Source organism: Salvelinus fontinalis, chromosome 23, assembly GCF_029448725.1.
Source record: "Salvelinus fontinalis isolate EN_2023a chromosome 23, ASM2944872v1, whole genome shotgun sequence".
Taxonomy (NCBI): Eukaryota; Metazoa; Chordata; class Actinopteri; order Salmoniformes; family Salmonidae; genus Salvelinus; species Salvelinus fontinalis.
This window is the reverse complement of record NC_074687.1, coordinates 1,823,419-1,843,416: the sequence shown is the minus strand read 5'-3', so window position 1 is coordinate 1,843,416 and position 19,998 is coordinate 1,823,419. Positions and strand designations below refer to the sequence as shown.

Sequence of the window (19,998 nt, the reverse complement as noted above, 5' to 3'; positions counted from 1 at the left end):
TGATATCTGTGTGTAGCTGACGGTCGTAGCGGGACAGGTTTAGAGATATCTGTGTGTATCTAGCTGACGGTCGTAGTGGGACAGGTTTAGTGATATCTGTGTGTAGCTGACGGTCGTAGTGGGACCTATTTAGAGATATCTGTGTGTATGTAGCTGACGGTCGTAGTGGGACAGGTTTAGAGATATCTGTGTGTTTTGCTGACGTCGTAGTGGGACAGGTTTAGAGATATCTGTGTGTATCTAGCTGATGGTCGTAGTGGGACAGGTTTAGAGATATCTGTGTGTATGTAGCTGACGATCGTAGTGGGACAGGTTTAGAGATATCTGTGTGTATCTAGCTGACAGTCGTAGTGGGACAGGTTTAGAGATATCTGTGTGTTTTGCTGACGGTCGTAGTGGGACAGGTTTAGAGATATCTGTGTGTATCTAGCTGACAGTCGTAGTGGGACAGGTTTAGAGATATCTGTGTGTATGTAGCTGACGGCCATAGTGGGACAGGTTTAGAGATATCTGTGTGTGTGTATCTGACGGCCATAGTGGGACAGGTTTAGAGATATCTGTGTCTGTGTAGCTGGCGGTCGCAGCGGGACAGGTTTAGAGATATCTGTGTGTTTTGCTGACGGTCGTAGTGGGACAGGTTTAGAGATATCTGTGTGTGTGTAGCTGACGGTCGTAGTGGGACAGGTTTAGAGATATCTGTGTGTATGTAGCTGACGGCCGTAGTGGGACAGGTTTAGAGATATCTGTGTGTGTAGCTGACGGTCGTAGTGGGACAGGTTTAGAGATATCTGTGTATGTAAATGAGGGTCGTAGCAGGACAGGTTTAGAGATATCTGTGTGTGTAGCTGATGGTCATAGTGGGACAGGTTTAGAGATATCTGTGTGTATCTAGCTGACGGTCATAGTGGGACAGGTTTAGAGATATCTGTGTGTATCTAGCTGCCGGTCATAGTGGGACAGGTTTAGAGATATCTGTGTGTATCTAGCTGACGGTCGTAGTGGGACAGGTTTAGAGATATCTGTGTGTAGCTGACGGTCGTAGTGGGACAGGTTTAGAGATATCTGTGTGTATATAGCTGGCGGTCATAGTGGGACAGGTTTAGAGATATCTGTGTGTAGCTGACGGTCGTAGTGGGACAGGTTTAGAGATATCTGTGTGTAGCTAGCTGGCGGTCGTAGTGGGACAGGTTTAGAGATATCTGTGTGTAGCTAGCTGGCGGTCGTAGTGGGACAGGTTTAGAGATATCTGTGTGTAGCTAGCTGGCGGTCGTAGTGGGACAGGTTTAGAGATATCTGTGTGTAGCTAGCTGGCGGTCGTAGTGGGACAGGTTTAGAGATATCTGTGTGTAGCTAGCTGGCGGTCGTAGTGGGACAGGTTTAGAGATATCTGTGTGTAGCTAGCTGGCGGTCGTAGTGGGACAGGTTTAGAGATATCTGTGTGTATATAGCTGGCGGTCATAGTGGGACAGGTTTAGAGATATCTGTATCTAGCTGACGGTCGTAGTGGGACAGGTTTAGAGATATCTGTGTGTATCTAGCTGACGGTCGTAGTGGGACAGGTTTAGAGATATCTGTGTGTGTAGCTGACGGTCGTAGTGGGACAGGTTTAGAGATATCTGTGTGTAGCTAGCTGGCGGTCGTAGTGGGACAGGTTTAGAGATATCTGTGTGTTTTGCTGATGGTCGTAGTGGGACAGGTTTAGAGATATCTGTGTGTATATAGCTGATGGTCGTAGTGGGACAGGTTTAGAGATATCTGTATCTAGCTGACGGTCGTAGTGGGACAGGTTTAGAGATATCTGTGTGTATCTAGCTGACGGTCGTAGTGGGACAGGTTTAGAGATATCTGTGTGTCTATAGCTGACGGTCGTAGTTGGACAGGTTTAGAGATATCTGTGTGTAGCTGACGGTCATAGTGGGACAGGTTTAGAGATATCTGTGTGTATCTAGCTGACGGTCGTAGTGGGACAGGTTTAGAGATATCTGTGTGTCTATAGCTGACGGTCGTAGTGGGACAGGTTTAGAGATATCTGTGTGTCTATAGCTGACGGTCGTAGTTGGACAGGTTTAGAGATATCTGTGTGTAGCTGACGGTCATAGTGGGACAGGTTTAGAGATATCTGTGTGTAGCTAGCTGACGGTCGTAGTGGGACAGGTTTAGAGATATCTGTGTGTAGCTGACGGCCGTAGTGGGACAGGTTTAGAGATATCTGTGTGTATCTGACGGTCGTAGTGGGACAGGTTTAGAGATATCTGTGTGTAGCTGACGGTCGTAGTGGGACAGGTTTAGAGATATCTGTGTGTAGCTGACGGTCGTAGTGGGACAGGTTTAGAGATATCTGTGTGTAGCTAGCTGACGGTCGTAGTGGGACAGGTTTAGAGATATCTGTGTGTATCTAGCTGACGGTCGTAGTGGGACAGGTTTAGAGATATCTGTGTGTAGCTAGCTGACGGTCGTAGTGGGACAGGTTTAGAGATATCTGTGTATGTAAATGAGGGTCGTAGCAGGACAGGTTTAGAGATATCTGTGTGTGTAGCTGATGGTCATAGTGGGACAGGTTTAGAGATATCTGTGTGTATCTAGCTGACGGTCATAGTGGGACAGGTTTAGAGATATCTGTGTGTATCTAGCTGCCGGTCATAGTGGGACAGGTTTAGAGATATCTGTGTGTATCTAGCTGACGGTCGTAGTGGGACAGGTTTAGAGATATCTGTGTGTAGCTGACGGTCGTAGTGGGACAGGTTTAGAGATATCTGTGTGTATATAGCTGGCGGTCATAGTGGGACAGGTTTAGAGATATCTGTGTGTAGCTGACGGTCGTAGTGGGACAGGTTTAGAGATATCTGTGTGTAGCTAGCTGGCGGTCGTAGTGGGACAGGTTTAGAGATATCTGTGTGTAGCTAGCTGGCGGTCGTAGTGGGACAGGTTTAGAGATATCTGTGTGTAGCTAGCTGGCGGTCGTAGTGGGACAGGTTTAGAGATATCTGTGTGTAGCTAGCTGGCGGTCGTAGTGGGACAGGTTTAGAGATATCTGTGTGTAGCTAGCTGGCGGTCGTAGTGGGACAGGTTTAGAGATATCTGTGTGTAGCTAGCTGGCGGTCGTAGTGGGACAGGTTTAGAGATATCTGTGTGTATATAGCTGGCGGTCATAGTGGGACAGGTTTAGAGATATCTGTATCTAGCTGACGGTCGTAGTGGGACAGGTTTAGAGATATCTGTGTGTATCTAGCTGACGGTCGTAGTGGGACAGGTTTAGAGATATCTGTGTGTGTAGCTGACGGTCGTAGTGGGACAGGTTTAGAGATATCTGTGTGTAGCTAGCTGGCGGTCGTAGTGGGACAGGTTTAGAGATATCTGTGTGTTTTGCTGATGGTCGTAGTGGGACAGGTTTAGAGATATCTGTGTGTATATAGCTGATGGTCGTAGTGGGACAGGTTTAGAGATATCTGTATCTAGCTGACGGTCGTAGTGGGACAGGTTTAGAGATATCTGTGTGTATCTAGCTGACGGTCGTAGTGGGACAGGTTTAGAGATATCTGTGAGTATCTAGCTGACGGTCGTAGTGGGACAGGTTTAGAGATATCTGTGTGTCTATAGCTGACGGTCGTAGTTGGACAGGTTTAGAGATATCTGTGTGTAGCTGACGGTCATAGTGGGACAGGTTTAGAGATATCTGTGTGTATCTAGCTGACGGTCGTAGTGGGACAGGTTTAGAGATATCTGTGTGTCTATAGCTGACGGTCGTAGTGGGACAGGTTTAGAGATATCTGTGTGTCTATAGCTGACGGTCGTAGTTGGACAGGTTTAGAGATATCTGTGTGTAGCTGACGGTCATAGTGGGACAGGTTTAGAGATATCTGTGTGTAGCTAGCTGACGGTCGTAGTGGGACAGGTTTAGAGATATCTGTGTGTAGCTGACGGCCGTAGTGGGACAGGTTTAGAGATATCTGTGTGTATCTGACGGTCGTAGTGGGACAGGTTTAGAGATATCTGTGTGTAGCTGACGGTCGTAGTGGGACAGGTTTAGAGATATCTGTGTGTAGCTGACGGTCGTAGTGGGACAGGTTTAGAGATATCTGTGTGTAGCTAGCTGACGGTCGTAGTGGGACAGGTTTAGAGATATCTGTGTGTATCTAGCTGACGGTCGTAGTGGGACAGGTTTAGAGATATCTGTGTGTAGCTAGCTGACGGTCGTAGTGGGACAGGTTTAGAGATATCTGTGTGTAGCTGACGGTCGTAGTGGGACAGGTTTAGAGATATCTGTGTGTAGCTGACGGCCGTAGTGGGACAGGTTTAGAGATATCTGTGTGTATGTAGCTGACGGTCGTAGTGGGACAGGTTTAGAGATATCTGTGTGTATGTAGCTGACGGTCAGCTAGAAAAGGGTTAGAGTTGTAAATGAGAACTTGTTCTCAAATGGCCACCTGGTTAAATAAAGGTGAAATCAAACAGCACCCCCTATTGAGAAAAGGTTTTGAATAACACACCCGTTCAGAAACAAGCTATATTTTAACCATGGCAGGACACGCCCATGTATAGCAGCTTCCTGTCTTTCTCAGGACACGCCCATGTATAGCAGCTTCCTGTCTTTCTCAGGACAGGCCCATGTATAGCAGCTTCCTGTCTTTCTCAGGACACGCCCATGTATAGCAGCTTCCTGTCTTTCTCAGGACACACCCATGTATAGCAGCTTCCTGTCTTTCTCAGGACACGCCCATGTATAGCAGCTTCCTGTCTTTCTCAGGACACGCCCATGTATAGCAGCTTCCTGTCTTTCTCAGGACACGCCCATGTATAGCAGCTTCCTGTCTTTCTCAGGACACGCCCATGTATAGCAGCTTCCTGTCTTTCTCAGGACACGCCCATGTATAGCAGCTTCCTGTCTTTCTCAGGACACGCCCATGTATAGCAGCTTCCTGTCTTTCTCAGGACACGCCCATGTATAGCAGCTTCCTGTCTTTCTCAGGACACGCCCATGTATAACAGCTTCCTGTCTTTCTCAGGACACGCCCATGTATAACAGCTTCCTGTCTTTCTCAGGACACGCCCATGTATAGGAGCTTCCTGTCTTTCTCAGGACACGCCCATGTATAGCAGCTTCCTGTCTTTCTCAGGACACGCCCATATATAGCAGCTTCCTGTCTTTCTCAGGACACGCCCATATATAGCAGCTTCCTGTCTGTAGTTCATTTTTACCTCTGACAGGCTAAACATATTGCTAAAGCCCTTTTCCTTTCACTGGGATCTAATCTATCTATCTAAGGTGTTGTAGTGTTTGTTACGATGCATCTGTTATGATTCTCATTAATAATTGGTTCGTCTCTGTCTCTCCCTCAGCTTCGTGAGGAAGAAGAAGGCAAAGACACCCACCAGCCTGTCCTCCCCCTCCCCTCCAGTCATGAGACCTACTATCCTCCCATCAAGCCCTCCTACCCCAGACACCCCACCAAGGGTTGGAAGCGCCAGGTAGCGCCCACCCACCTGGAGCAGCTTACAGGTAACACGCAGGACAGGCCAAAGGTCAAAGGTAACAGGCATAACAGGGGAACATGAAACGTGTCTGTACGTCCACCTTCTGTCGATAATGGCAGTTGAGATGAAAGTCCGAAACAAAGACGGGCTCTGCGTCTCTATGAGTATTTCACTGAGAAATAGAGACTTTTCCTGTCCTTCGCTTGTCCCTGTTTAACCAGATGATCCAGAGCTGTGTAGGGGCCATGTCAAGACCCCATGCCCCACTCCAGCTACAGGTGGCCTTTGCATCCCCAGGTCTGGCCAGGCACTATCCCACAATCCCTACAGGCAACCTCAAGTTCCTTTACCACCTATACCAGAGGTGATCTGCTACACAAGAGACATGTCTCATCCAGCATCAGGTAAACTCAGCATGTTGACCCAACATACTGTGCCAATTAGCTCTCCTTCGTCCAAAAGTGTGTACTTGGTCACTTCCCTTCACTGATTTTAAAGGGATTGTGGTGAATGAAGGGAACAAGCATGGTGGGAACTTCCACTAGCCCATGCCTCCACTAATCCAATGCTTTGTGGTGGAAACTTCCACTAGCCCATGCCTCCACTAATCCAATGCTTTATGGTGGGAACTTCCACTAGCCCATGCCTCCACTAATCCAATGCTTTGTGGTGGGAACTTCCACTAGCCCATGCCTCCACTAATCCAATGCTTTGTGGTGGAAACTTCCACTAGCCCATGACTCCACTAATCCAATGCTCTGTGGTGGAAACTCCCACTAGGTTAGGGTTAAGGTTAGTAATGAGGGAGATGGACAGCAGTGGGAAGGTTAGTACTGAAGGACAGGGACAACAGCGGGAAGGTTAGTACTGAAGGACAGGGACAACAGTGGGAAGATTAGTACTGAGGGACAGGGACAACAGTGGGAAGGTTAGTACTGAGGGACAGGGACAACAGTGGGAAGGTTAGTACTGAGGGACAGGGACAACAGTGGGAAGGTTAGTACTGAGGGACAGGGACAACAGGGGAAGGTTAGTACTGAGGGACAGGGACAACAGGGGAAGGTTAGTACTGAGGGACAGGGACAACAGGGGAAGGTTAGTACTGAGGGACAGGGACAACAGCGGGAAGGTTAGTACTGAAGGACAGGGACAACAGTGGGAAGATTAGTACTGAGGGACAGGGACAACAGTGGGAAGGTTAGTACTGAGGGACAGGGACAACAGTGGGAAGGTTAGTACTGAGGGACAGGGACAACAGTGGGAAGGTTAGTACTGAGGGACAGGGACAACAGGGGAAGGTTAGTACTGAGGGACAGGGACAACAGGGGAAGGTTAGTACTGAGGGACAGGGACAACAGGGGAAGGTTAGTACTGAGGGACAGGGACAACAGCGGGAAGGTTAGTACTGAAGGACAGGGACAACAGTGGGAAGATTAGTACTGAGGGACAGGGACAACAGTGGGAAGGTTAGTACTGAGGGACAGGGACAACAGTGGGAAGGTTAGTACTGAGGGACAGGGACAACAGGGGAAGGTTAGTACTGAAGGACAGGGACAACAGTGGGAAGGTTAGTACTGAAGGACAGGGACAACAGGGGAAGGTTAGTACTGAAGGACAGGGACAACAGGGGAAGGTTAGTATTGAAGGACAGGGACAACAGGGGAAGGTTAGTACTGAAGGAGAGGGACAACAGGGGAAGGTTAGTACTGAAGGAGAGGGACAACAGGGGAAGGTTAGTACTGAGGGACAGGGGAAGGTTAGTACTGAAGGAGAGGGACACCAGTGGGAAGGTTAGTACTGAAGGACAGGGACAACAGGGGAAGGTTAGTACTGAAGGACAGGGACACCAGTGGGAAGGTTAGTAATGAAGGAGAGTGACAACAGTGGGAAGGTTAGTACTGAAGGAGAGGGACAACAGTGGGAAGGTTAGTACTGAAGGAGAGGGACAACAGTGGGAAGGTTAGTGCTGAAAGAGAGGGACAACAGTGGGAAGGTTAGTGCTGAAAGAGAGGGACAACAGGGGAAGGTTAGGGATAGTAATGAAGGAGAGTGACAACAGGGGAAGGTTACAACCACAACACGAGATACAACCACCCACAAAAACACACGTGAATCACAGGCTGCCTAAGTATGATTCTCAATCAGGGATAACGATTGACAGCTGTCTCTGATTGAGAATCATACCCGGCCGAACACAAACATCCCAACATAGAAAATAACACATGGACAACCCACCCCAACTCACGCCCTGACCAACCAAATAAATACAAGAAAAAGGAAAAACAGGTCAGGAACGTGACATTTCACCTATGGGTGACTCCGGGAATCGAACCCACAACCCTGGCCATGGCGCCCACACGCTCGTGACCTTGTTTTAATCCGTTGTTGTTTACACCACAGGAGACGTCACGCGGTTGGTGTACACCGCCATGTCAGAGCAACGCTCTTATTTTGAACTGTTACCCATCAGTGGTGGTAGCATCCATTTATTACGTCATGTATTGTCCATCAATCAAGAACAACGGGTCAACATTTAAATGATCTAGTTGTTTGTTTATTGTTGTTATTGTTGTTTCTAAAAGGTTTGGAGCAGCAGGAGTCTCTTTGGCGGGTAGAGAGTACAAGACAGCTCCCTGGAGATCCACCTCATGGACAGGTGATAACAGAAACGAATAGCCTTTTTCTGACGGAATACCATTTTGTCAAAAGCGTTTGGTTTCACTATAAGTAAGCCATGTCCGAGCTAGAACGGCCCATAGGGCAGGAGTCTATCTCCTGTTTCTGTAGCGAGAGGCAGCCAGAACGGCCCATAGGGCAGGAGCCTATCTCCTGTTTCTGTAGTGTGAGGCAGCCAGAACGGCCCATAGGGCAGGAGCCTATCTCCTGTTTCTGTAGCGAGAGGCAGCCAGAACGGCCCATAGGGCAGGAGTCTATCTCCTGTTTCTGTAGCGTGAGGCAGCCAGAACGGCCCATAGGGCAGGAGTCTATCTCCTGTTTCTGTAGCGAGAGGCAGCCAGAACGGCCCATAGGGCAGGAGTCTATCTCCTGTTTCTGTAGCGAGAGGCAGCCAGAACGGCCCATAGGGCAGGAGTCTAACTCCTGTTTCTGTAGCGAGAGGCAGCCAGAACGGCCCATAGGGCAGGAGTCTATCTCCTGTTTCTGTAGCGAGAGGCAGCCAGAACGGCCCATAGGGCAGGAGCCTATCTCCTGTTTCTGTAGCGTGAGGCAGCCAGAACGGCCCATTGGGCAGGAGTCTATCTCCTGTTTCTGTAGCGAGAGGCAGCCAGAACGGCCCATAGGGCAGGAGTCTATCTCCTGTTTCTGTAGCGAGAGGCAGCCAGAACGGCCCATAGGGCAGGAGTCTATCTCCTGTTTCTGTAGCGTGAGGCAGCCAGAACGGCCCATAGGGCAGGGGCATGTCTCCTGTTTCTGTAGCGTGAGGCAGCCAGAACGGCCCATAGGGCAGGGGCCTATCTCCTGTTTCTGTAGCGTGAGGCAGCCAGAACGGCCCATAGGGCAGGGGCCTATCTCCTGTTTCTGTAGCGTGAGGCAGCCAGAACGGCCCATAGGGCAGGAGTCTATCTCCTGTTTCTGTAGCGTGAGGCAGCCAGAACGGCCCATAGGGCAGGGGCCTATCTCCTGTTTCTGTAGCGAGAGGCAGCCAGAACGGCCCATAGGGCAGGAGTGTATCTCCTGTTTCTGTAGCGAGAGGCAGCCAGAACGGCCCATAGGGCAGGAGTCTATCTCCTGTTTCTGTAGCGAGAGGCAGCCAGAACGGCCCATAGGGCAGGAGCCTGTCTCCTGTTTCTGTAGCGAGAGGCAGCCAGAACGGCCCATAGGGCAGGAGTCTATCTCCTGTTTCTGTAGCGAGAGGCCGCCAGAACGGCCCATAGGGCAGGAGTCTATCTCCTGATTCTGTAGCGTGAGGCAGCCAGAACGGCCCATAGGGCAGGAGCCTATCTCCTGTTTCTGTAGCGAGAGGCAGCCAGAACGGCCCATAGGGCAGGAGTCTATCTCCTGTTTCTGTAGCGTGAGGCAGCCAGAACGGCCCATAGGGCAGGGGCCTATCTCCTGTTTCTGTAGCGTGAGGCAGCCAGAACGGCCCATAGGGCAGGGGCATGTCTCCTGTTTCTGTAGCGTGAGGCAGCCAGAACGGCCCATAGGGCAGGAGTCTATCTCCTGTTTCTGTAGCGTGAGGCAGCCAGAACGGCCCATAGGGCAGGGGCCTATCTCCTGTTTCTGTAGCGTGAGGCAGCCAGAACGGCCCATAGGGCAGGAGTCTATCTCCTGTTTCTGTAGCGTGAGGCAGCCAGAACGGCCCATAGGGCAGGGGCCTATCTCCTGTTTCTGTAGCGAGAGGCAGCCAGAACGGCCCATAGGGCAGGAGTCTATCTCCTGTTTCTGTAGTGAGAGGCAGCCAGAACGGCCCATAGGGCAGGAGTCTATCTCCTGTTTCTGTAGCGAGAGGCAGCCAAAACGGCCCATAGGGCAGGAGCCTGTCTCCTGTTTCTGTAGCGAGAGGCAGCCAGAACGGCCCATAGGGCAGGAGTCTATCTCCTGTTTCTGTAGCGAGAGGCCGCCAGAACGGCCCATAGGGCAGGAGTCTATCTCCTGTTTCTGTAGCGTGAGGCAGCCAGAACGGCCCATAGGGCAGGAGCCTCTCCTGTTTCTGTAGCGTGAGGTAGCCAGAACGGCCCATAGGGCAGGAGCCTATCTCCTGTTTCTGTAGCGTGAGGCAGCCAGAACGGCCCATAAGGCAGGGGCATGTCTCCTGTTTCTGTAGCGTGAGGCAGCCAGAACGGCCCATAGGGCAGGGGCCTATCTCCTGTTTCTGTAGCGTGAGGCAGCCAGAACGGCCCATAGGGCAGGAGTCTATCTCCTGTTTCTGTAGCGTGAGGCAGCCAGAACGGCCCATAGGGCAGGAGTCTATCTCCTGTTTCTGTAGCGAGAGGCAGCCAGAACGGCCCATAGGGCAGGGGCATGTCTCCTGTTTCTGTAGCGTGAGGCAGCCAGAACGGCCCATAGGGCAGGAGTCTATCTCCTGTTTCTGTAGCGTGAGGCAGCCAGAACGGCCCATAGGGCAGGAGTCTATCTCCTGTTTCTGTAGCGTGAGGCAGCCAGAACGGCCCATAGGGCAGGAGTCTATCTCCTGTTTCTGTAGCGTGAGGCAGCCAGAACGGCCCATAGGGCAGGGGCCTATCTCCTGTTTCTGTAGCGAGAGGCAGCCAGAACGGCCCATAGGTTAGGAGTCTATCTCGTGTTTCTGTAGCGTGAGGCAGCCAGAATGGCCCATAGGGCAGGAGTCTATCTCCTGTTTCTGTAGCGAGAGGCAGCCAGAACGGCCCATAGGGCAGGAGTCTATCTCCTGTTTCTGTAGCGAGAGGCAGCCAGAACGGCCCATAGGGCAGGAGTCTATCTCCTGTTTCTGTAGCGTGAGGCAGCCAGAACGGCCCATAGGGCAGGAGCCTATCTCCTGTTTCTGTAGCGTGAGGCAGCCAGAACGGCCCATAGGGCAGGAGTCTATCTCCTGTTTCTGTAGCGTGAGGCAGCCAGAACGGCCCATAGGGCAGGAGTCTATCTCCTGTTTCTATAGCGTGAGGCCGCCAGATTGGCCCATAGGGCAGGAGTCTATCTCCTGTTTCTGTAGCGTGAGGCAGCCAGAACGGCCCATAGGGCAGGGGCCTATCTCCTGTTTCTGTAGCGTGAGGCCGCGAGATTGGCCCATAGGGCAGGGGCCTGTCTCCTGTTTCTGTAGCGTGAGGCAGCCAGAACGGCCCATAGGGCAGGGGCCTATCTCCTGTTTCTGTAGGATGAGGCAGCCAGAACGGCCCATAGGGCAGGGGCCTATCTCCTGTTTCTGTAGCGTGAGGCAGTCAGAACGGCCCATAGGGCAGGAGTCTATCTCCTGTTTCTGTAGCGAGATGCAGCCAGAACGGCCCATAGGGCAGGAGTCTATCTCCTGTTTCTGTAGCGTGAGGCAGCCAGAACGGCCCATAGGGCAGGAGTCTATCTCCTGTTTATGTAGCGAGAGGCAGCCAGAACGGCCCATAGGGCAGGAGCCTATCTCCTGTTTCTGTAGCGTGAGGCAGCCAGAACGGCCCATAGGGCAGGAGCCTATCTCCTGTTTCTGTAGCGTGAGGCAGCCAGAACGGCCCATAGGGCAGGAGTTTATCTCCTGATTCTGTAGCGAGAGGCAGCCAGAATGGCCCATAGGGCAGGGGCCTCTCCTGATTCTGTAGGATGAGGCATCCAGAACCGCCCATAGGGCAGGAGTCTATCTCCTGTTTCTGTAGCGAGAGGCAGCCAGAACGGCCCATAGGGCAGGAGTCTATCTCCTGTTTCTGTAGCGAGAGGCAGCCAGAACGGCCCATAGGGCAGGAGTCTATCTCCTGTTTCTGTAGCGAGAGGCAGCCAGAACGGCCCATAGGGCAGGAGTCTATCTCCTGTTTCTGTAGCGAGAGGCAGCCAGAACGGCCCATAGGGCAGGAGCTTATCTCCTGTTTCTGTAGTGTGAGGCAGCCAGAACCGCCCATAGGGCAGGAGCCTATCTCCTGTTTCTGTAGCGAGAGGCAGCCAGAACGGCCCATAGGGCAGGAGCCTCTCCTGATTCTGTAGGATGAGGCAGCCAGAACCGCCCATAGGGCAGGAGTCTATCTCCTGTTTCTGTAGCGAGAGGCAGCCAGAACGGCCCATAGGGCAGGAGTCTGTCCTGTTTCTGTAGTGTGAGGCAGCCAGAACGGCCCATAGGGCAGGAGCCTGGCCTGTTTCTGTAGCGAGAGGCAGCCAGAACGGCCCATAGGGCAGGAGCCTGTCTCCTGTTTCTGTAGCGAGAGGCAGCCAGAACGGCCCATAGGGCAGGGGCCTATCTCCTGTTTCTGTAGCGTGAGGCCGCCAGAACGGCCCATAGGGCAGGAGTCTATCTCCTGTTTCTGTAGCGTGAGGTAGCCAGAACGGCCCATAGGGCAGGAGTTTATCTCCTGATTCTGTAGCGAGAGGTAGCCAGAACGGCCCATAGGGCAGGAGCCTATCTCCTGTTTCTGTAGCGTGAGGCAGCCAGAACGGCCCATAGGGCAGGAGCCTGTCTTCTGTTTCTGTAGCGAGAGGCAGTCAGAACGGCCCATAGGGCAGGAGTCTGTCACCTGTTTCTGTAGCGTGAGGCAGCCAGAACGGCCCATAGGGCAGGAGCCTATCTCCTGTTTCTGTAGCGTGAGGCAGCCAGAACGGCCCATAGGGCAGGAGCCTATCTCCTGTTTCTGTAGCGTGAGGCAGCCAGAACGGCCCATAGGGCAGGAGCCTGTCTCCTGTTTCTGTAGCGAGAGGCAGCCAGAACGGCCCATAGGGCAGGAGCTTATCTCCTGTTTCTGTAGCGAGAGGCAGCCAGAACGGCCCATAGGGCAGGAGTCTATCTCCTGTTTCTGTAGCGTGAGGCAGCCAGAACGGCCCATAGGGCAGGAGTCTATCTCCTGTTTCTGTAGCGTGAGGCAGCCAGAAGGCCCATAGGGCAGGGGCCTATCTCCTGTTTCTGTAGCGTGAGGCAGCCAGAAGGCCCATAGGGCAGGGGCCTATCTCCTGTTTCTGTAGCGTGAGGCAGCCAGAACGGCCCATAGGGCAGGAGCCTATCTCCTGTTTCTGTAGCGTGAGGCAGCCAGAACGGCCCATAGGGCAGGAGCCTATCTCCTGTTTCTGTAGTGTGAGGCAGCCAGAACGGCCCTGTAGCGTGAGGCAGCTTGATGTACTAGGACACCCCCTGGACTAGTCTCAACAATTTCAACATATCTGATCATCTTTTTTGTATATTCCAGGCTGCACATCAGGAGGTTGGGAGTCCTGTGTTGATATACCCTGACGACAGGTACAGTATCTACCTGACCATCTAGAGCAGGGCTGTCAAACTTCTTCCATGGAGGGCCTCGTGTCTGTGGGTTTTTGGTTTTTCCATTCAATTAAGCCCTAGACAACCAGGTGAGGGGAGTTCCTTACTAATTAGTGACCTAGACAACCAGGTGAGGGGAGTTCCTTACTAATTAGTGACCTAGACAACCAGGTGAGGGGAGTTCCTTACTAATTAGTGACCTAGACAACCAGGTGAGGGGAGTTCCTTACTAATTAGTGACCTAGACAACCAGGTGAGGGGAGTTCCTTACTAATTAGTGACCTAGACAACCAGGTGAGGGGAGTTCCTTACTAATTAGTGACCTAGACAACCAGGTGAGGGGAGTTCCTTACTAATTAGTGACCTAGACAACCAGGTGAGGGGAGTTCCTTACTAATTAGTGACCTAGACAACCAGGTGAGGGGAGTTCCTTACTAATTAGTGACCTAGACAACCAGGTGAGGGGAGTTCCTTACTAATTAGTGACCTAGACAACCAGGTGAGGGGAGTTCCTTACTAATTAGTGACCTAGACAACCAGGTGAGGGGAGTTCCTTACTAATTAGTGACCTAGACAACCAGGTGAGGGGAGTTCCTTACTAATTAGTGACCTAGACAACCAGGTGAGGGGAGTTCCTTACTAATTAGTGACCTAGACAACCAGGTGAGGGGTGTTCCTTACTAATTAGTGACCTAGACAACCAGGTGAGGGGAGTTCCTTACTAATTAGTGACCTAGACAACCAGGTGAGGGGAGTTCCTTACTAATTAGTGACCTAGACAACCAGGTGAGGGGAGTTCCTTACTAATTAGTGACCTTATTTCATCAATCAAGTACAAGGGAGGAGTGGAGACCCGCAGACACTCGGCCTTCCGTGGAATGAGTTGGACACTCAAACACTTGGCCTCTATTGGTCGACTTATACTGAACAAAACGCAACATGCAACAATTTCAAAGATTTTAACGAGTTATAGTTCATAGAAGGAAATCAGTCTATTGAGAAAAATACATTAGGCTCTAATCTATGGATTTCAAATGAGCGGGCATAAGTGCACCCACTTAGGAGCCAAGCCCAGCTAATCACCGTGCTCTCACATTTCCTGTCCGCATCATTTCCTGTCACAAACTCGGATAACTCCTGCTCCTCAACCTGAGTTGCTTCAGCATTTTGTTTCCGAAGATTTACTTTGTTCTACTTAGTTTGATTTATTTTGTTCATAAGTGTTTGTGTCAACATCTGCTACCAACTAGCAAGCTGTAGCTAGCTAGCTAGGTTGCAATGGAGCCCGCTTCCCCTGGAATAACTAACAAACTTTTCCAGCGTTGTGTTTATTACGCTCTTGTCCGGAACAGTATTTACAATCTGGAGATCCAACGCAGTGGAGGTTTACAGGAAGGAGTTGGCTATGCTTAGCAAACGCATCTCAATTCTGTTCAAACTTATGGGGAAAACACACATTGGAATCTTCTGCTTCTTAACTCCTACGGCTGGACGCCGCTCGGGCCTGATGGATGTTTCCCTGCCTTGTCATCCGTCCCTATCTGAATAAAATCCCCGTCTGCTTCTCCTCCTCCGTCCTGTAGTGAAGTGGATGGAGAACAGAAAGAAGAATGTTCCAATCAGAGCTGGTCCTGTCGCTAAGTGGACGGGAGTGACTCCGAGAGGTTCGTAGTAGATTGACATAAGGAATAACTTCACTAGTGACTGATCTACCTGTGCCTTCATTACTAGGACTGCCTCTGTCCGCGACGGCGGTGCAGACTCCAACTACGCTGACAACTACAGTGGCTTCGTCGTTGAGTTTGTCTCCTCTCTCTGGATCTGACGGGGCACTGCCTGCTCTGGGAGGTCTGGACGTGTCGCCAGATGCAGCGGGCGCATGCTTTCCTGCTTCTCGTGGTTCACCGAATTGCGTGAGGGGTAGAAATGCCCGGATTTATCAATGCCCTTCTCCGGCCATTGTATTGTTCAGTTCAACGGTGAGAAATCTCAGTCTCTGGAGTAAAAACGTTGTGCTATCCAGGAGCACGAGTACAGGACATCAATAAGCTGCTCCCGAACATTAACCAGCATCAGGACATTAATAAGCTGCTCCCAAACATTATAAACCTGCATCAGGACATCAATAAGCTGCTCCAAAACATTATAAACCTGCATCAGGACATCAATAAGCTGCTCCCAAACATTATAAACCAGCATCAGGACATCAATAAGCTCCTCCCAAACATTATAAACCAGCATCAGGACATCAATAAGCTGCTCCAAAACATTATAAACCTGCATCAGGACATCAATAAGCTCCTCCCAAACATTATAAACCAGCATCAGGACATCAATAAGCTGCTCCAAAACATTATAAACCTGCATCAGGACATCAATAAGCTGCTCCCAAACATTATAAACCAGCATCAGGACATCAATAAGATGCTCCCAAACATTATAAACCAGCATCAGGACATCAATAAGCTCCTCCCAAACATTATAAACCAGCATCAGGACATCAATAAGCTGCTCCCAAACATTATAAACCTGCATCAGGACATCAATAAGCTCCTCCCAAACATTAACCTGCATCAGGACATCAATAAGCTCCTCCCAAACATTATAAACCAGCATCAGGACATCAATAAGCTGCTCCCAAACATTATAAACCTGCATCAGGACATCAATAAGCTCCTCCCAAACATTAACCTGCATCAGGACATCAATAAGCTGCTCCCAAACATTATAAACCTGCATCAGGACATCAATAAGCTCCTCCCAAACATTAACCTGCATCAGGACATCAATAAGCTCCTCCCAAACATTAACCTGCATCAGGACATCAATAAGCTGCTCCCGAACATTAACCTGCATCAGGACATCAATAAGCTGCTCCAAAACACTATTAACCTGCATCAGGACATCAATAAGCTGCTCCCAAACATTAACCTGCATCAGGACATTAATAAGCTGCTCCCGAACATTAACCTGCATCAGGACATCAATAAGCTGCTCCAAAACACTATTAACCTGCATCAGGACATCAATAAGCTGCTCCCAAACATTAACCTGCATCAGGACATCAATAAGCTGCTCCCAAACATTATAAACCAGCATCAGGACATCAATAAGCTGCTCCCAAACATTATAAACCTGCATCAGGACATCAATAAGCTGCTCCCAAACATTATAAACCAGCATCAGGACATCAATAAGCTGCTCCCAAACATTATAAACCAGCATCAGGACATCAATAAGCTGCTCCCGAACATTAACCTGCATCAGGACATCAATAAGCTGCTCCCAAACATTATAAACCAGCATCAGGACATCAATAAGCTGCTCCCAAACATTATAAACCAGCATCAGGACATCAATAAGCTGCTCCCAAATATTAACCAGCATCAGGACATCAATAAGCTGCTCCCAAACATTAACCAGCATCAGGACATCAATAAGCTGCTCCCAAACATTAACCTGCATCAGGACATCATTAAGCTGCTCCCAAACATTATAAACCAGCATCAGGACATCAATAAGCTGCTCCCAAACATTATAAACCAGCATCAGGAGATCAATAAGCTGCTCCCAAACATTATAAACCAGCATCAGGACATCAATAAGCTGCTCCCAAACATTAACCAGCATCAGGACATCAATAAGCTGCTCCCAAACATTAACCTGCATCAGGACATCAATAAGCTGCTCCCAAACATTATAAACCAGCATCAGGAAATTGAGTCTATCATAGTTCATGTGGGATTTTAATTACATTATGAAGGGCAGCTCAGAACAGCTGAGGATGGATTTTAAAGAACTGATTGACACCAACAAATGCCCCATAATATCTGTCCCTCTGCCCTCCCTAATTCGTGGCATTGAACGTTTCAGCAGACTTCTAGCCCTCCATAACTGGCTACCAGACTATTTCAGCTCTGTGGGTGTAACATTTATTGACAATTCTGATACCTTCTGGAAGTAAAGCTCGTTCTATAAGAAAATATGGGATCCACCCAAATCCATTCAGTTCCTGGGTCCTTTCACAGTATTATAAGGCTGCGTTGAGACAATTGCTTATCAATGACCCAGCTCAGCTCAGTTAATCCCTACCATTGTGTCGCTGAGTTGTCAATGATCGGCTATGGAAAGCCAACTGACATTTACTCCTGAGGTGCTGACCTGTTGCACCCTCGACAACTACTGTGATTATTATTATTTGACCATGCTGGTCATTTATGAACATTTTAACATCTTAACATTTTAACATCATTTATGAACATTTTAACATCTTTAACATCTTATAATCTCCGCCCGGCACAGCCAGAAGAAGACTGGCCACCCTTCATAGCCTGGTTCCTCTCTAGGTTTCTTCCTAGGTTCTGGCCTTTCTAGGGAGTTTTTCCCAGACACCGTGCTTCTACACCTGCATTGCTTGCCGTTTGGGGTTTTAGGCTGGGTTTCTGTACAGCACTTTGAGATATCAGCTGATCTAAGAAGGGCTATATAAAAACATTTGATTTGATTTGAGAAGGCTTCAGCAATTGTACATTATCCCAGGGGCATTGGTAGACACAATGTATGTAGCCAAATTTACTGTATGTCACGCTTACTGCCCTGAATGCCTCTGTAAATCCTACAGCTATTGTCTGCAGTAATCATGTGCCTATGAACCAGAGTTATACTGTCAGCACCGAGGTGCTGTGTCCTAGTAGGAAGACCACTGTGTGCAGCTCAGCCTGCAATAACATCAATAACATGAGCATGTCTACTTCTGCTAAGCTTTCCAGTAAAGCAATGAAAACAAGCAAGCATCCCAGAAAAGGGCTACAAATATTTTAGATTTTATGTAACCTTTATTTAACTAGGCAAGTCAGTTAAGAACACATTTTTTATTTACAATGACGAACTACCAAAAGGCAAAAGGCCTCCTGCAGGGACAGGGGCCTGGGATTAAAATAAATAAATAAATACAATATAAATATAGGACCAAACACACATCACAACAAGAGAGATAACACTACATAAAGAGAGAAGATTAACTTTCTGTACATTAACAGAAACAAGGTTCATGAAATCATTTAGTACATTATCAGTCAACCTACCAGGGTATTTACAAACAGCACAGGAATGAAATCATTAACATCTTAAATCATCTCATCTTAACTAATGCTGCAGAAACTTGCTTTAAAACAGTATCCAAATCCATTGGATGTGGTGATCACAATATAGAAGCCATATCTGAACAACGCCATGGATATATAGAGCTGGTTTACCGTTCATCGGCAGGACAGAGCAGCTACGTCTGGAAAGGCTATTTTTCAATGACTGCTGGTGCGTGATGTCTAGTATTAAGGAAGTCTTGAGGTAGAATACCTCGTGATAAGGAGGAAACCACCTCTGTCACTGGCTTCATCAATAAGTACATCGACGACGTCGTCCCCACAGTGACCATACGTACATATCCTAACCAGAAGCCATAGAACACAGGCAACATCTGCACCGAGCTAAAGGCTAGAGCTGCTTTCATGGATCGGGACACTAATCCAGACCTTTAGAAGAAATCCCACAATGCCCTCAGACAAACGATCAAAAAGGCAAAGAGTCAATACAGGACTAAGATTGAATCCTACTACACTGGCTGTGACGCTCGTCGGATGTGGCAGAGCTTGCAAACTATTACAGCCTACAAAGGGAAACCCAGCCGCGAGCTGCCCAGTGACACGAGCCTACCAGACGAGCTAAATGCCTTTAATGCTGGCTTCGAGGCAAAAAACACTGAAGCATGCATGAGAGCCCCAGCTGTTCCGGATGACTGTGTGATCACGCTCTTGGGAACCGATGTGAGCAAGACCTGTAAACAGGTCAACATTCGCAAAGCCATGTCTTCACTGACATTTTCAACCTCTCTGTGACCGCGTCTGTAATACCTGCATGTTTCTAACAGACCACTGTCCCCAGAAAAGCGAAGGTAACCTGCCTAAATGATTCCCGCCCCGTAGCACTCACGTCAGTAGCAATGAAGTGCTTTGAAAGGCTGGTCATGGCTCACATCAACAACATCATGCCGGAAACCCTAGACCCACTCCAATTCATATACAACCTCAACAGATGATGAAATCTCAATTGCACTCCACACTGCCCTTTCCCACCTGGACAAAAGGAACACCTATGTGAGAATGCTGTTCATTGACTACAGCTCAGCGTTCAACACCATAGTGCCCACAAAGCTCATCACTAAGCTAAGGACCCTGGGACTAAACACCTCCCTCTGCAACTGGATCCTGGACTTCCTGACGGGACGCCCCCAGGTGGTAAGGGTAGGCAACAACACATCTGCCACGCTGATCCGCAACACTGGGGCCCCTCAGGGGTGGGTGCTCAGTTCCCTCCTGTACTCCCTGTTCACCCACGACTGCGTGGCCAAGCTCAACTCCAACACCATCATTAAGGTGCCGATGACACAACAGTGGTCAGCCTGATCACCGACAACGATGAAACAACCGATAGGGAGGAGGTCAGAGACCTGAAAACGATGAGACAGCCTATAGGGAGGAGGTCAGAGACCTGGCAGTGTGGTGCCAGGACAACAACCTCTCACTCAACGATGAGACGGCCTATAGGGAGGAGATCAGAGACCTGGCAACGATGAGACAGCCTATAGGGAGGAGGTC

General features: G+C 49.6%; 1 protein-coding gene across 3 annotated transcripts in view; it reads left to right on the top strand.

The window, feature by feature from the left end:
• LOC129820684 (uncharacterized protein KIAA2012 homolog) overlaps positions 1 to 19,998 on the top strand; it is an 83,512-nt gene that overhangs the window by 26,237 nt on the left and 37,277 nt on the right. For all 3 annotated transcript variants that reach the window (XM_055877529.1, XM_055877530.1, XM_055877528.1), the window contains exons 3-6: positions 5,338 to 5,497; positions 5,694 to 5,876; positions 8,055 to 8,128; positions 13,275 to 13,324. In XM_055877529.1, coding sequence (XP_055733504.1) covers positions 5,338 to 5,497; positions 5,694 to 5,876; positions 8,055 to 8,128; positions 13,275 to 13,324 — 467 coding nt within the window. The remainder of the gene's footprint in view (positions 1 to 5,337; positions 5,498 to 5,693; positions 5,877 to 8,054; positions 8,129 to 13,274; positions 13,325 to 19,998) is intronic.